Source organism: Thermobia domestica, chromosome 11 (genome assembly GCF_964235325.1).
Source record: "Thermobia domestica chromosome 11, izTheDome1.hap1.1, whole genome shotgun sequence".
NCBI lineage: Eukaryota > Metazoa > Arthropoda > Insecta > Zygentoma > Lepismatidae > Thermobia > Thermobia domestica.
The window spans coordinates 97,603,359-97,620,644 of NC_137464.1; the positions used below are offsets into that span (position 1 = coordinate 97,603,359).

The window sequence follows — 17,286 nt, forward strand, 5'->3', positions numbered from 1 at the left end:
AGATACCTGTTTATCTATAGGATCACGTAAAGTCTCTGGTGTACTTCGTGAAAATTCAGGGTCTTGCTTATGTGAATAACAGAATTAAGAAGTGTTGCATTACATCAAGGGTTCTTTGAACGACTCATGAAGATTGAAAAAAGAAAGTGAACCACTGTGAATATTGGTATTCACTGAAGGAATACAAAAAATTGAAGACTAATTGATCAAGACCTGATTAGTAACATCAAATAATGCCAGTATCAAAATATTAATATTACTGTTTCGTAAAAGCATTTTCCTGTATTATTTCTTGTATTGTACGGCCATATTTCTGGTTCAAAATTTTAACTTACGTCCAAGATAATTAATTTCAACATTGTTGTTGTTTCGAAAAAGTAGTTGAAAATTACTATTCCCTATCCCCAGAGCATATAAATAATCAGAACATTACGCTTAAGCGCACATGTTTTGTGTAGTTCCACATTTTTGGACTACAATAATACGCTTTCATATAATTTAAGTATTAATAACAATATCTATTAGTATTATATAAATAAATTAACATATTTAAAGGTGTTTTCAATAACATAAAGTGTAAACAACTGTGCTGTTTCCTTAACATAAAAATAATAAATACATTTTGCAATGATAGGTAAATTAAGTTCCACGATAAAAATAAATTCAGTTTTTAAAAATCTTTAGACTTTCTTATTTTTACTTAGAACATGTTTTTTTTTATATGGTATAATTTTTAAATTTTTCTTGAAAGAAACAAACCTAGATATTCAAAAAAAGTAATAATGATAATCTATTCGTTTAGTTGAACAGAAAATAAATAAAAGTTGATAGTTTTGAGTTATGAAGTAAATTTATTTCTTAGAACATTTAGAACTCAAATCAGTTATACTTTTAACAATGCTAACAGTTACCAAAATTAACCAAGCAACTGTGTTACTAGTACTTTTTTAGTAAATAGAAAAGTGAGTAAGCAAGTAAGTATTGTGTAATTAATTAGGAAGATTTTAATAGTATTTTTGTACAATTTTATATAGATACGTTTGCTAGCAAAGTGGCAGCTATTCAGGATAAATACGCTGATGCATCTGTCGGCAACGTTACTGGCAGTAATGCTGTAAACGTGTTCCTGGGTATTGGCATCGCCTGGTCAATAGCAGCTATTTATCATACAGCTAGGGGAGAGACATTTGATGTAAAGCCAGGAAAGTAAGTGGGACATTATTACTCGTAATATTGTTTTTCTGTTATTTTCATTTATTTTCGGTCTTTCTTTTTCTTTAATCTCTAACTTATTAATTTTATTTTAGTACAAGTGCTATAATTAGCTTGTTATCTTTACCATCACTATGTTGTTATTCCAACTGAAAATACACAGTCATCAGTAGTCGATATTTATATATTTCCAAAATAACATAATGATACTTTATATTTTAAACATTGGAAACGTATAAGCTGTACAGTTTTGAAGGTACACTAGCTCAAGGGCGCCGATCCTGGGGGTCTGAGGGGCCCGTCTCCCCCCAAAGCTCATGCGGGCCCCCTCATTGTATTTATAAATTTACAATATTTGGCATATTTTGAATGTAATTTGTCTTAAAATCCTCATATATGCTTTCTGCATCTGAATGGCCTCTCCCCAAATTTACAGAGAAATCGGCGCCCTTGCACTAGCTTAAAATTCAAGTTCAAGATCCATATCAAGGAAACGTTATACCGTTTTAATTTACTAAAGTATTTGATATCCAAAAATAGTTTAAAAGTGAAACAATTAATATGAAAACTAGTAAACTCAAATCACATTAGGAATTATTGCAGTGGATGTTAGGGTACCAATCCAACTACTTCAATCAAACTAATTTTTGAGAATATTAACAACCGTACTCTACATGATAAACTTGAACATTACGGAGATCAACGAGGAATTCCAGTTATTGGAATGTAATATCATGAGGTCCGTAACTTGGGGAGGGGGGGAATTGGATCACATTTAAGCTCCTCACCGGTCGAAGGGGCCCAGTTCAAGATAAAACTTTCTTACTCTATGTAATAGGATACGAACATGAACTTACAAATAAAGTATGGTTTTCCACATCCCAAAAACATACACACACAAAAATCTCTTGAATGGAGCAAAATTTGATCTGGATTCAATACAGTAAAACTATTAGTATCCTGAAAAAGTCATATACATATCTTAAGGCTTTAAGGGTGACAAATATTTTCCTCTCAATTTAACTTCTGAAGTTTGAAATGGAAGCCATCATGTCATTTCTAAAAGAATTGAAAATAATTTAAAATGACGCTGCTGTTGCCCCATCATCATCTGAACAAAATATATTAATAGGGGATTTAATGAAACACAAATGTAATCCGGGCCCTACTTCAATAAAACATAAACTGCGGCCCCTAGAAGTATTATAGGATACTCAAATTTTATATTTCATATTTGATACGGGTTCCATTTCATATTTTTCTTAGGGGCTCAAATATTAATGCTTGTTCCTTAGCGAAAAGTTTGAAATTACAACGCTGAATATCATACACAATATATTTCCTTTCGTAGAACATTGTACTCTACTAAATAAATGGGTTTATTATGAGGATTTTTTTTCTTAAAAGCAAATTGGTTTTAAGGTTAAAATTTTCACCTAAAAAATAAAACCAGGATGCTACTATTGATGTGCCGATGATATTCTGTTTTTACATAAAGAGTATTGTTAAAGGAGCTTCCAATTTATAAAATAAAAGTAATCTACCTTATTTTATCATAAGAATATAGGAAAACTTATTTACCTTTACTATGGGACAGACAATGAAAAGTTCTTACAACCGTAAGTCTACCCACTGGTATGTAGAACGAGTCATTACAAATTAACCTACTCCCCACGTACCAAGTTAAATATTTAGAAAAGATTTTCTATGAGACCACCTTTGAAACAGATATACGGGAAGATATATCTCCAAGATGAGTGGTCGGAATAACTGTCTCTTATTTCCACTACGGAAATGATGATTCCAGGTAAAAAGAAACCACAAACCTGAAACGAAAGCAGCTGATAATAAATGGGTAAGACTACTTATTGCATTTTCCACACGTTCACAATCACACAAATTTATTAACTCCATGGTCTGCTTGTAGTACTGAAACTTTACGGAAAAATGTCACTCCCTTCAAGAGTTGTTGCTGAGAAAGATAAATTAAGAAAGACCTGAAATAATATTTAGCTATGAAGATGATGATATAGATAATAATGGAAGAAATTAAAACTATTTAAAAAAAATCTCTCAGGAATGAAAAAAAAAAAAAAACGGAAAGTACAATTTCAGTCTGTAGAATTATTTAAAAGAACTAAAAATTATAGACTCAAGAATTCAATTTAGAACCAATAATGAAATTCAGAAACAAATTTTTGAAAATTTATTTCCTTTCAAAACAATTCTTACAGCATTTGGAATACCGAGAAAACTAATTAGATTAATTAAGATGTTTAAATGAATCCCAAAGTAAAGTCCGGATAGGAAATTTTTGTCCATGAGCTTTCACGTCGAGAACGGTCTGAAAGAAAGAAATGCGTTGTCGCCATTATTATTCAACTTTGTCCTGGAGTACGCTATAAGGAAAATCAAAGATAGCAACCAAGACCTAGAGTTGAATGGTATTCACCAGATTATGGCGTATGCTGATGGTATAAATTTAATAGGGGATGATAGGAGAACAATAGAAAGAAATGCAGAGGTGTTATTAAACGTTTGGAGAGACTTGGGTTTAAAAGTAAATGCAGAGAAATTTAAATACATGGAAGTTCGCCGGGATCGTAATAAGGCAAATTATGGATGCGTTAAAATATGAAATAATATTTTTGATAAAGTGGATACTTTCAAATATCAAGAATCAATATTAACAAACGAAAACCATATTCACGAAGAAATTAAATGTTGACTAAAAGCAGGGACTTCGTGTTACTATTCAGTTTAAAATCTCTTGTTGTTGCGAATTCTGTCGAGGAATTTGCAACTTAAAATATATATAAAACGATAATCATGCCAGTTCTATATGGTTGCGAAACATGGTCGCTTACTCTAACGAAAGAATGTAGACTGAAAGTATTTGGGAACATGATCCTGAGACGAATATTCGGACCCAAGAGGAACGGGAACAGGGAATGGCGCAAACTTCTTAACGAGGATCTATACAATTTATACCGTTCATCAAACATTGTTAGTCATCAAATCTAGTAGGCTCAGGTGGGCATGTCATGTAGTCAGGATGGCAGAAAAATAGGAACGCTTTCAAAGTCTTAGCTGGAAGACCATCCGGAAAACGACTATTAGGAAGACCTAGGCACAGATGGGAGGACAATATTAAGATGGATCTTGCAGAAGCAGGAATACTAAGTAGAAACAATATACAATTGGCTAAGGATAGAAGGCAGTGGAGAGCTTTTGTGAACACGGCATTGAACTTTCAGGTTCCATAGGCCATAGAGTTAGTTAGTTCAAAACAATTGACTAAATATAGATAAAGAATAATTAATTAACACACAGAAGAAAGTTGCATAAATTACATAGAACATTAACACAAAGAAATATTTATCGAAATGAGAAATTTATATCTGAAAAATAGAGGACCTACTGCCTGACTAGTCTGCTTCATACAGCCGCACATCTCTTAACAATTGGTACATTCCAACTCAAATAAACATGGAATTTTACCATGTTCTACCTTGGTAGAAATGTTCCATTTTTATTCTTTACTTTTTATTATTCGTTCTTTTCCTTGTAACCAAGGATATAGTTGGGGCCCAAAATTTAAACAGTGACAGGAGTCTATAGGAATAATAGTCAACAGAAAGTGATGTGATTAATAACATACCTAAGCGTATCTTCATTACAATTAAATGTTCGAAAATCGTTGTGCTAGATCTCCTGTATATTTTAACCCACAGTCTACAATATTTGCAGTATCCGTAGTCTTGTCAATTTCCATTACTTGATAGTAAGAGTTATGAAATGTGTTTTTCATAAATTCTTCAAAACAACTGCTATGACTGCCACAATGCGTTGTGTTCTACTGAGGACTAGTAGGACTTAAATGGATTTTATTCAGTTCATTCAAAGTTATTTGTATACCAAATACAATGTATTTATTTATTAGAAAACCAACTCGCTTTTTCAATTCCTTTGAAATAGATTTGAAAGTCTGGTTATTAAAGTTTTACTAATTTAGGTTGAGTCGGAAGATAGAAAGAAAATAAATATATCCAATATTTTCATTGGTTGAACTCTCTCAAATCTATACTTGGCTCCTTTTAATCTGATAATAGCTAAACTGTGACTCACTATCTATTTTTCTTTGAACATAAAAAACATTCTTTATATAGAAATATACATTATGTGTTATAATCTTTTCAGAATGAAACAGGCGAACCGTCTGAAATGAATTTTTGATCATTGTTAGTGTATTTTTATAATTTCATGTGTCTCAAGTCGAGGTGTACTTTTATAATTTCACTTTGATAATCAACTATCCACAAGTTGAGATAATTGATCTATATAGGTATTGTACTGTAGCCAATTTCTCAATGTTGTGACTAGTCATTGTGCATGTCCATTGATTTTTTTTTATTTTTATAGAACTTGCAACAACGTTGTAAGAGACACCCATTAAGTCACTCATTCTCCTCAATTTTTTTTAATATTTTCTTATTACTCTACTTACATACTTATTACCCTATTATTTACAATACTTTCTATTTCGTCTTATTTGTTTCCTTAATTTTCTTGTCATTCGAAATCTTTTTCATTATTTTTTGCTTTGGATTTTTCTTGAATTTTCATTTAGAATTATTTTCCCTTAAGCGATTTTAGCGATTTTGAATGAAGCTAGTTAAACGATAAACCAAAACATGAGAATCTTTATAATACTGAGTTCAACCTTAAATTAGCAAAACCGATAGAATTTCAGTAAATAACTATTACTGATAAAATGAGAGAGAAAGTACAAATATAAACAGCAAATAGAGCTCCTTCGTGGCCATACGGATATCGTATGCGCCTTTGGCACGAGAGATCCAAGTTCGATTCCCGGCGGGAACTCGTCTGGTTTGGATCCTACGTTTAGCTGTAGGTCCATGTGTTATATGGTCTTGCTGCTGAAAGGGACTCTAAACTTAATTCAAATCAAAATAAATAACAAATGTGCAAAAATAACGATTCATTTCTGTTAGAATTAATACATATGCATTGCTTAAGTTCCTTGTAACATGTGCTTGATTGAATTCTACAACTGCATTAAGAAGGAATGCTACATAAGAATGAACAAATTATTCATACATATTCAATAATTTCAATTCATTTATTTACGACAGAAAAAAAAATCATATTGTGATTGAACTTTGTGGACATTCCTTTTTGGGTTAAGATAATTGAAGTTTGAAAGTGGAGAACACCTAAAGATTTTATTAATTTTTTGGTGTGTGTGATACACGAACTACGTTACTAATTTTAATAACATTTTAAACGTTAATTTTTGAATTAATGGTGTATATTAAAATAATGTAATTATCCAAAGTTATACTTGGACATATGTAAGTTATATACTGTAAAACTTTAAATTGCTTCGTTCTTAGTATTTTATATAAACAGAAGTATTGTGCATTTTTATATGTAGGCTCCACCTCCTTAAATTACAAGCTCTACTTACTCCAGAGGAAGCCCATCATTATCATCCAGTACGAATATTAAAAAATGTTGAATAAGTTGTATTTTTATATTGTAACCTCTAAATATGTTGATTATTTGTAGAACATACAAATTTTCTATGCTGTTTTTTGTAATTTGTATAATTTGTACCATACAAATTTAAGACTGTTTACAGGAGTTGATATGAATTTTATTGATTTATATATATTGTTCTTAAACTCCTATCAAATAAAAAAAAATTAAGGTTGACATTTTACTAAGTTCTTATATACGGTTATTATTATTATTATTACGTAATGTAAACCTGAAGTGTCAAATTTATTTTCCTTGTTTTACTATTATCATTTTACAAAGCAGGAGATACTAGACACCAAGCACACGAAAAAAGCAAAGCTATAACTGCATATTTTTTTCCATGCAAATTCTAAAGGGTCTATTCGGTTGCAATGGTGTGAACATACTTTAGGAGAGATGGCTGAAATTCAGCTCAGATGTAAAAGAGACTATGTAAATTTTATATTCCAAAAGCAAATTGTCCTAAAATGGATGGAACATAGTCCAAAAAAAAACCCACAAAATATTAATATCAATGTCAATGGAAAATCAATTGAAAACAAATAATTCTTCCACTTACCTCAAAAACCAAAAGAGGGAAATGGCTGAAATTCAGCTTAAGTATGGAAGAGACTATATAGACATTCAAAAGAGACATTCAAAAAGAAAGTTCTAAAATGGATGGAACATAATGAAACATCACGAAACGTGAACATTAGTTAATGGAAAATAACTGAAAAAAAAATAGTCGTCCAGATATCTAAAAACTACAGTGAGGAGATGGCTAATTGAAAGCTTATTGCAAAGACATAATGAAGAGCTTAACAATGTATAGCACGTAAGGTAAATATTGATAGAACATTGTCAAAAAGCAAGTTGTTTGAGTAAAATCAATAATAAAGTATATAAATTTTCTTCGAATTACCTAGGGTGCCCCATGCGGAGGTTACATGCTTGAGATATCTCTCCTCTAGATTTGGAATCTCCAGACTCGATTTAGCACACAACGAGACACAGTCAGGTTCTTATGACAAACCGGATAGGCCTTTTCTAAAATGGTACATATAATCTATCATAATATATTTTCTTAAAAACAAAGTGTTTTTTTCTAATTATAAACTTTCCTCTCTTCCAGCTTGGCTTTCTCCGTTACACTTTTCTGTACTGAAGCCTTTGTAGCAATTGCAGTCCTATTGTTGAGGAGGCACAAATCAGTCGGAGGCGAATTGGGTGGCCCAGCAAAATACAAATACCCAACGTCAATATTGTTATTTGGCCTTTGGCTCTTCTACATTATAATCTCTTCATTAGAAGCATACAATGTGATCGAGGGCTTCTAAGAGACTGAGGGGATCCAAGAGAAATCCCAGCGCTAGAGCACACACACACATACACTCAAAATGTGTTTTTTAAACAAAATATATTTCAAATAACTGCTAACAAGATGGCAGTTATTTTGAAGGATGACAATAGTGTTTGGTGATGCGGAGCCACGATGGCAGCAACTGGGCAACACCATGTTGTTGTTGTTTACTGTTGTTGATATTGTTGAGAAGGTGGAAGAAAGTTGCGTCGACAGTGGCGAAAATTAATTTTTTTCTTTTTTTTAAATAATGACGACCAGAACTCCTTGACCATGCTGGCAAAGAAATTTTTTTTTTTTTTTGTTTTGCAGCTATTACCAAGGAGGCCTTTTCTGTTGGTACAGGTCAGGCAATGGTGCTATTAAAAATGTTAGAATCCAATGAGTTGTTCTGAGCCCAGGTATGGCCTTAATTGTGAAGAAAAAAAATCACATAATGTAAGAAAGTGGTTTGTGTTACCGTATTGAATACAGGCATCACAGAAGTACAGTATAACTAAAGGATGGAAATATTTATTAAGGGACATGCTTTATAAATGAACCACAACTGCCTTAAATAAAAGGAATCCCAGTGTTCGTGACAGACTGTGCGTATTATAAATATTGTGTGCCCCACTACGAATCCAAATATCTAAAATAAATAAACCAATAAATAAATATCCAGGACTTGTTGTATGTTATGTAGAATGTCCATGTATGCAGAAAAGAAAGACCAACGAAACAAGCAACATGTCCTGCTGTTTCAGCAAAGAAACAAGTAGGACTTTCTCTAAATATTCACTTAAAAATGTCTTTCTATCATGAATCCAGGGCTGTAATACGATAATTAAAAATGTATATAATCCTACTCCTTAAACCAAAATTTCCTTCTTAAAAATTCATACTAAATTAAAGAAATACATTTTTTCATAACAAATGTACTTCCTGTGTGTTCAATGCTAGGCTTGTTATATTGTACGTAGAGACTTTCCTTTTAACCTCTCTACCATAAAAGTATAATTATGGGAGAACTCTCTATATACACTTATATCTACAGATTTTTTTCAATGAAAATTTAATCCTGAAGGCTTCCATCAATTATGAAAGTTAAAAATTGAAATATCTATATCTATATATATATTTACACTTATATATATAATTATAGACAATTAAATGTGAAAGATGTAAAAAGGGAGAAAAGGTGATAGTAGAAGAAAATTATCATATTGTGATCTGTAACGGATCTTGTCATTTCTCTTTCTTCAAAAATAAAAGTCTAACTGTTCGTTAAAAGAAGATAATAGAAATCAGTACAGCTGGTTACAATACCACTTGTCTTTCTTCCAGCTGTGTCATAGTTTTTTTTAATGATATATAATAATTAAATTTCAGGAAACGTCAAGCTGCATGTGACTTTTATATACATTTATGATAATTACTACTATTACTACTCTTTCTACTAATAAAATACGTTAACTATCTGTAATAAAAATACTTCACTTAAAAGAACAAATAGTGATTAATACTGTTCTTTAACTTCTTTAATTTGAATTTAAATGTGAAACCAAAATAGCTTCTACTTGCAATACTCCTTCTATATACGCATAAATCAATACAATATTGTATTCTTTATTGGGGGCACATATATCTTAAATACTCTCAAACATATGAGTACTCAAATCAAAATAATAATAATAATAATAATAATAATAATAATAATATTGAAACCTTACATAAATAGTTGTATATAGAGTACTTGAGGAAACTTTATCCAACTTCAAGAATATAAAAACCGATTTTTTTTTCAAGATATGAATATTATTATGTTGGGCAACAATATAATAGATCAAGTAAGGCAAGCCGTCCCACCCTCCCATTGAATAGGGCAGTCTAGGATACTCAACCAGATTTTACAAGTGTTCCAGGGAGTGCTATTATTAAAAAAAAAAGAATTATGTGAAGATGATGAGAAATACGAGCATGTGTTATGTATTGTTTGTTTATTTATTGTGATTTTATACATCCCTTGTATAGTATTTCATGTGTATTTGTAAAACTGTTTACAGATATCCCATTCCTGACTTCCCTTATAAATATATTATATATTATATATATATATAATTGTAAGCGTCTCATCAAATTTCTACATATGTATATACATACATAATGCATATGTATATATGTATATTATTTCCTATGTCGTCTTGCATCTATTTGCCCTGCTGGCTAGGGGTCACCTAAATAATACAAATCATGCGTTATCATCGAAATAATACTGCCTATATAAAGAAATATTTAGAAATTTTATTGCATGATTACGAAACGGATGTTAAAAATATTTGACAAGTACAGTACATTTTATGATTTAATTCATGTATCATCAATTGAAAATGATAGCACACAACTGTGCTTTTTAAACTTAAAAAAAAATCTTGTAATCAATGTAACTTCAAGAATTTTATCGAAAACAAATATAAAGTATGAGAATAAATTTTCCCCGTTTTTCTAAATACATTTTAAGAAAACAAATGACTACTTAGCATAATAGTAAATAAATGCAGTTAATTGCATACATTAAGGTTTACAGAACAAGTTTTGAAAGAAATCTTCATCATTCCACACATCCTCATGTTTTGATTCAAGTAACTAGAAAGTTAACCAAGAAAAGCTAAATCCATGCCTTTTTTTTTCCATGTCTAATTAAACAAAATCATCTCATTACATTGTAAAGCTCGAGCAATTAAATGAAAAAAAAAAATCTTGTATCATTTGGCTCATGGTTCCATATGGTGGATTGTTCATAATTTGTAATAATGTTGTTATTTGTTGATGCTTCTTTTGATGAGTGCAATGTTGACTTAGATTCTAGTCATATTCTAGTTGATTTTTTTTTACCAGAATAAAAAATAGGTATCTTTTTTGTTTGTATGTGCCACATGAACGCAATTGAAAAAAGAAATATTCTCAACATAGCCAAGTCAGAATACAAGTATGTGATATACTACTAAGGATATAGATTGGTGACTTGTGTATAATATAGTACATATAAATATTTTTTCCCAAAATGTACAAATAATTTTGTATAAATTTATATTGACAAGTTAAACTATTTTTTTTTTAGAGAAAGTGTTCTCATAGATTAAACAGGATCTCACATAGAAGAGAAACCATTACCAATTTCCCATTACATATTAGTGCATGTCCTAAGTTCTCGTTCTTGAGGATTCTTTTCTTTTCTTTTTTTACACTTACCTTGAAAACTATTTCCTATTCGTAGACAAAGAGCAAATGAAGCCAACAAATTCCCGAGCAATAAAATATTGAAGTAACAGCTCAGGTTTGTTAAATCAACATCATACTATCTTTTAAAATTTTATTCATATGGGACGTATAAGCATGAACAATTATGCAGTACATGGACATGTATGGAAAATAAGACCTTCTATGTATGTAGATCTATTTCTCTCTTTCTATCTTGTATCTATCTGTATATGTAAAATGCCTCAGTCAACCAGTATGAAAGAAAGAACTGCACCGTGACTAAGAAATATTTTTTACAAAAAAAGATAATTTTAAAAATATCAGTGTATAATTTTTAAAACTAAAAATAAAACTTATGTTGAACAGTAATGCAGAAAACTTAGAAAAGACATATATTCGTCTAAACAAAATATGTAAATGTCATTATTTCTTTCAGGATGATTTTTATTTTTAACTACTGTTGTATCGAACAAGTTATGACAGAAATTATACACATACTTTTCTTTCTTGTGTGAAAAGTTAAGCAGATACAAAAAAGTGTAACTGAGCCTTTGTATCCTACTTTCATTATCATGTCAGTCATTAAAACAACTGTTGCGAATGCTGTAAAAATACTTCTTTGGAGATTTACATGTGTATACATGGCATAGACATCATCATCATCATAGTTTGGCAAATTGTAAAATATATGAAATGTCTTGCTCTTCCAGTAATGGATTCATTGTTAAATAAACATAAGTAAAAGAATTGGGTTTATTGCAAGAAGAGAAGCAGTGGAAGCAACAAGTTTTAAGTTAAAAAAAAAATTAGTAACTTTATGAATAAGCATAGTTGTTTAATTAAAGAATCCTTTTAGAAGAATCAAAACGCCAAACTATGTTTTGAATCCATTGTACAATCAAGTGCAATACCTTCCAGACAAATAGAAAGAAAGCACCATGGTTTTAGTGCGTAAATTAAGTTGTGTAAAACAAAATGTACCAAGAAATATCAGTAATGTGCCTGCGATTGTTATAAATATTATTTCTTTTCTTTATTGAAAAAAAGAAATGTATAAATTTAATTGGATTCCATTTTAGAACACGGAGTGTATTGTCATTGGTTGTACGTTGTTGATCATGGCTGGACATTTTCTTTTGTTTTAAATGTTGGTTTGAAGTGGACAGTTACCGGTCCTTACTAACTTTTCAATGTAGTCCATTGGTATGGAGGCCTCATATTGTAATCAATAAAACAAATTACATACTTACCTTGACTGTTACTTTTAAAAATTGGATTTCTCTACTTTTCTCTTCCCACCTATTCTAAATACCCGTAGTTGCTATCAATTTTTAAAACATCACATTAATACTAGCACAAAAACTTAAGTCTACCATATTTTGTCCTCCGGCAATATTACTATCAGGATGTGGTAATGTTGAGATTTTTTGTTTCAATGTATTTTTCACTATTTTAATTTTTTTGTTTGAAATTTTCCGAAAATAAAATACAGTATTGTTTTTGAAAAATAGTGTGAATCCTTTTGGTATTTTTACCTTTCCAATTTGTAATAAGGATAATGAAAAAAAAAAAAAAAACCTACAACAAATCAACAGTACGACCTGAAAGTATCACTTATTGATGAATGACAAATTCAGCTAATTCCTATTCACTTCACCTTCATCTTCGAAAAATGTTTACTTAAGTTACAATTGTGTGTTGTGAAGTTCTTTAAGTGGACTTTACACCCATCTGCAAATAATTTTTACTTAAGTTATAGTGATGGTGTGTTGTGGAGTTCTCGGAATGGATAGATGTTCTCTGCGTGAATTTACCTTTCATCTCCAAGCAATCTTTTATTTAATTTATAAATGTATGTTGTGAAATTCTCTAAACGAATGTACTTGCATATAAATACTGTGTTTCAGATTTCTTAGTACAGTCTTTATGAGATAATTTTACCGACGAAAATAAGCCCGAAAAGTGTATGAAGACTTGGAGTTTATTTAGCAGAAAAATATATTTTAAGAACAGCTACTTTAAACATTGATAGATTTGGAGGAAATCTATGGAGAGAAGTTCAGATAAAGTTGTTCTTGAACTAAGGAAATAAATACAATTTTGAATTTTAGGACTCTGTAAAAGTAATTTTCCAAACGAAGTAGAGAGATGTGACCACTAAAAAAATATATCAATAGGGGATATACATTGTGCTGCATTCTCAATGTTGGAAATTCAAATTTTAAAAAATGTTTATCTGAAAATATTGTTTTCTCTAAAATGTTTATATCTTTCTGCTATATCAGTTCTCATATATTGCAAGGCTCGTAACTCCGGAAAGTCTCGTTTTCCTTTATATGTATAAAAGTAGTGAGTGCCTTCCCAACCATAAAGTATATTATATTGCTGCTATCCCTAATAGTTATACCAAATATGATAGAAAGATGATTAATCGAATACAATTTGAAATTTTTGAACGAAATTTTTATAAAAAGAGTAGTCTCATTACGAACACCGTAATAACACAGCCTAAACAACGTAAAGTTGTTTATGCATGATTCAAAAAATTTTCAATAAATTTTGAGTCTTTCTGCTTGAAACGAAGGATCCTGTTTAGATTCTCTTACTATACTGTTTTATAATTTTTTTCTTTAAACACACCCTGTGAGAGTACATGAGATGTATAAGAAAAAACATAATTACAAGAAATGAAAGTCTCTTCAATTTTGTTTAGAAAAGTAATTCTACTTGTTCAAATGAAGATTATTTGCAAAGTACAGATCAAAGTTTATGCATCAGAGTAACACGTCATATGCAAAAAAGGACTGTCACTTTGTTCATAATAATACAAAAAGTGGTAAAAAGGAATATAATTTCCAAATGAGACTTCAAAATAAATGAGACATGAAGTCTTAAGTATATCCATATATAAAACCATATGAAAATCTATTTGGTATCGTCTTGATCACTGTATTTGAAATATCGACAAGTCTTGAGCTTTATTAAGAAAAAAATAATGCTACCTTAATGAAAGTTGACAGTCATTCAACATATTTTCCTCAAAGTGAAGTGCCACTGCACCTATGGTTTCTTTGGGTCCTCCAGGACAAAATAGTTTGATTGGTCCTGAAACTATTGATTTTCCAGCCGTTACCACTTATTCAGGGTTATGAAATTATGTTCATTTAAGTGTTTCTCTGAGATTAAAAAAATGGAAGTCGTTTTGTTGTAAAATAAATAAATAAATAAAATAAAAATAAAAAAAGTTGACGTGAAAAACAAACATTATAAAATATTATGTTACTGGATCTGATGAATAAGATTGATGTTATTAGATTTAAAACTGCAGATCAGTCAGTTATAGCATTGTGATGACGCCTTTGTATCCCATACATTCTCTTGAAGAAACAACACACTCTTTCGTCAACTTTCCTCGACATATCTACACCAACTCTTACCTCATTTTGTCAATAGTGTAATATGTTTTTTTGTGATAGTAACATCATCTTCCAGATAGTCGTGAAGCACAGTACAATATTTGCCCATAAATATCTTCACCTCGATTGATGATTTTTTTGTGTTAGGAATTTCTTTGGTCGCGGAGAAGCAGAAAATTTCCATTGCTTCGATTGCTCTTTGGTCTCGTGATTGTAGAAAAATTAAGCAGGTCTTGTCTACTTCCAAAACCCAGTTTCCATCGCACTCAATATACCACAGAATGGGCTGGAAGTTATCATACGTTTACGCTTTTGTTTCACATTGGGACATTTAGGAATCCATTTAGCCAAAGCCCTTCGGATGTCCAATATGTTGGTGAGTATGTAGCCTATTCGCTATCGTGACACTTTCAGTCTTTCTAGTATGCCCTTAGCTGAAATTATCCTGTTTTCAAACACCACATCATACACAATGTTAACATTCTTAAAAAGAGTTAGGTTCTCTCTGGACGTTCCTAATCTTCGGTGCTGCAATACCCTATACAAAATCGAGACACCTATCTCTTCATCATCGTATATAACAGAGTACTATCCCTAGTGTTGCTACCATTGCATCAAAATAATCCCTTCACGAACTTTCTTTGTATGAAGAGAGACTTCGCTACATATGGCTACCTAGACCCATAGTTATGCACTATTGCTATGTCATCACGAAACTCGCGTAGCAGCAAGATCGAAATCCATATTTGAGAGGAAGAGTGATCGATCGGTGCCTATATTTGGTAGTTCCTTAAATCTAGAGGGGCTCACGAGGGAAATCACACTGGTAAAAGTAAATAATTTTATCGCTTGAAAATGAGGGAATAAAGATTATATGTTGTATTAATTGTTGTATACAACAATTAGTACGAATTTTTCTTTTAGTTTCAAGAGGAGATACTTTAATTTTTACTGGTATGGCTTCCTTCATGAGCCATCTTTGCTTATATCTCGTGGATCTTCGACGTGTTGCAATCACGATGATCACTCGGCGGAATAAACATTCACAAGGTAGCGAAGTTAGTGGTTAGTACGATGCATTATGAGAGCTAGTTTGGCCACATGTTTTGAACGAAATATATGTTCCTAACCTGGTGTTGTTTTAAATAGACCGTGTAATGAGAGATCAATGTTCTACTGACGTGAAAATCTTAGTAACGTTGTACATGTAAAATTCATACCATAAATCCTCCCCAATGTTGAAAGCATTTTCCGACACAGAATTTTGATATTCGTCTCTACTGCATAGTGCCTTAAACTACAAATAATGGTTCGAGGATACAAAAGCAATCAACTCTGTATTATAATTCCACAGTTACTGTATTTCTTGGTCAGCAAGATACGTTTAACAGCAGTTGTTCCGACAGTGTATGTCAGAAGGGAACAAATCTTGATTAACTCCTCGAAAAAGTTTATTTTTATCCTCTATTGTTTAAGTTTTGGTTATAACAACTACCGGTCATTTAATTGTGCATTGGACTTGGTGATTATGTGTGGTACCTCTTCCAAAATATCTGAGCTGCTGGAATTCATTGAAAAATTTTCCAATGGAAACTAACACCCCTAATTCTGGATGAAACTTTTGACAGACTGTGGCCATCGACTCACTTTTATTTTTTCTAGAAGATTCACGTTGCAATTTTCCGCGAACTCTATGTTGGTTGGTTTGCAGTTTACCGTCCTTTTCAGCACCGAGTTTATATAGGACATGACTATGTGGAATCCGAACAACACAAGTTTTCATCGAGAAGTTGAAAACGTGTGTGCTATAGCCATGAAGTTTTGTGGTTTCTAAAATGTATTTATTGGGTCACATAACACTACTGCATTCCTTAAAACTCCTTTCGTATCAACAGAATGAATGTCATAGTTGGTTTCGGGGGAATTTGAGCTTTGTAGTAATCATACTACTGAACAAGGCGTTCCTATATCCAACAAATACCCTGATCGAAAACTGAGTCATCTGTGATCTCAATTTTAGTCTGAACTACGTGTCTGTACTTCTTGAACCATCATACTGACTAATCACGGGTCAATTCCTCTATTCTAGAAAGTACTCAGTCACTATTTTGGTAATTAGTATACACTAGTAGTAGTTTGGTTACTTAACTATATGTTGGTGAAAATATATTTTACCTTTGTATGAGTAATTGAAGAAAGTAAACTTTAATGAGATTTGAGCAATAACGAAAAGTAAATGTGCTTTATATAATCAATAGTAAAAATAGCTACAATATACTGTACATTTTCTTTCGAATAACTGATAAATTAAGTATGGTTCTTAGTATTGTACAAAGAATTACATTTTCTCAGCGTCAGAGAAACTGAGTTAAAATTGGCTGACTTCCGAAGTTCAAGCTGCGACAGACGAAGAAAATAAGAAGAAACAAAACAGCACTTAGGCTATGTAAGACATATTAATGTTGAATCCTTACAACATGAGTCTTCATCGAGAAGTTGAAGACGTGTATG

The 17,286-nt window shown here is 31.2% G+C and overlaps 1 protein-coding gene across 8 annotated transcripts in view; it reads left to right on the forward strand.

Annotated features, from left to right (window-relative positions):
• The window catches only part of Calx (sodium/calcium exchanger 3), a 646,863-nt gene extending 634,255 nt beyond the window's left edge, over window positions 1-12,608 (forward strand). For all 8 annotated transcript variants that reach the window (XM_081730847.1, XM_081730846.1, XM_081730845.1 and 5 more), the window contains 2 exons: window positions 1,035-1,206; window positions 7,892-12,608. In XM_081730847.1, coding sequence (XP_081586973.1) covers window positions 1,035-1,206; window positions 7,892-8,096 — 377 coding nt within the window. In that variant the 3' untranslated portion in view covers window positions 8,097-12,608. The remainder of the gene's footprint in view (window positions 1-1,034; window positions 1,207-7,891) is intronic.
• Window positions 12,609-17,286: the final 4,678 nt, after the last annotated feature.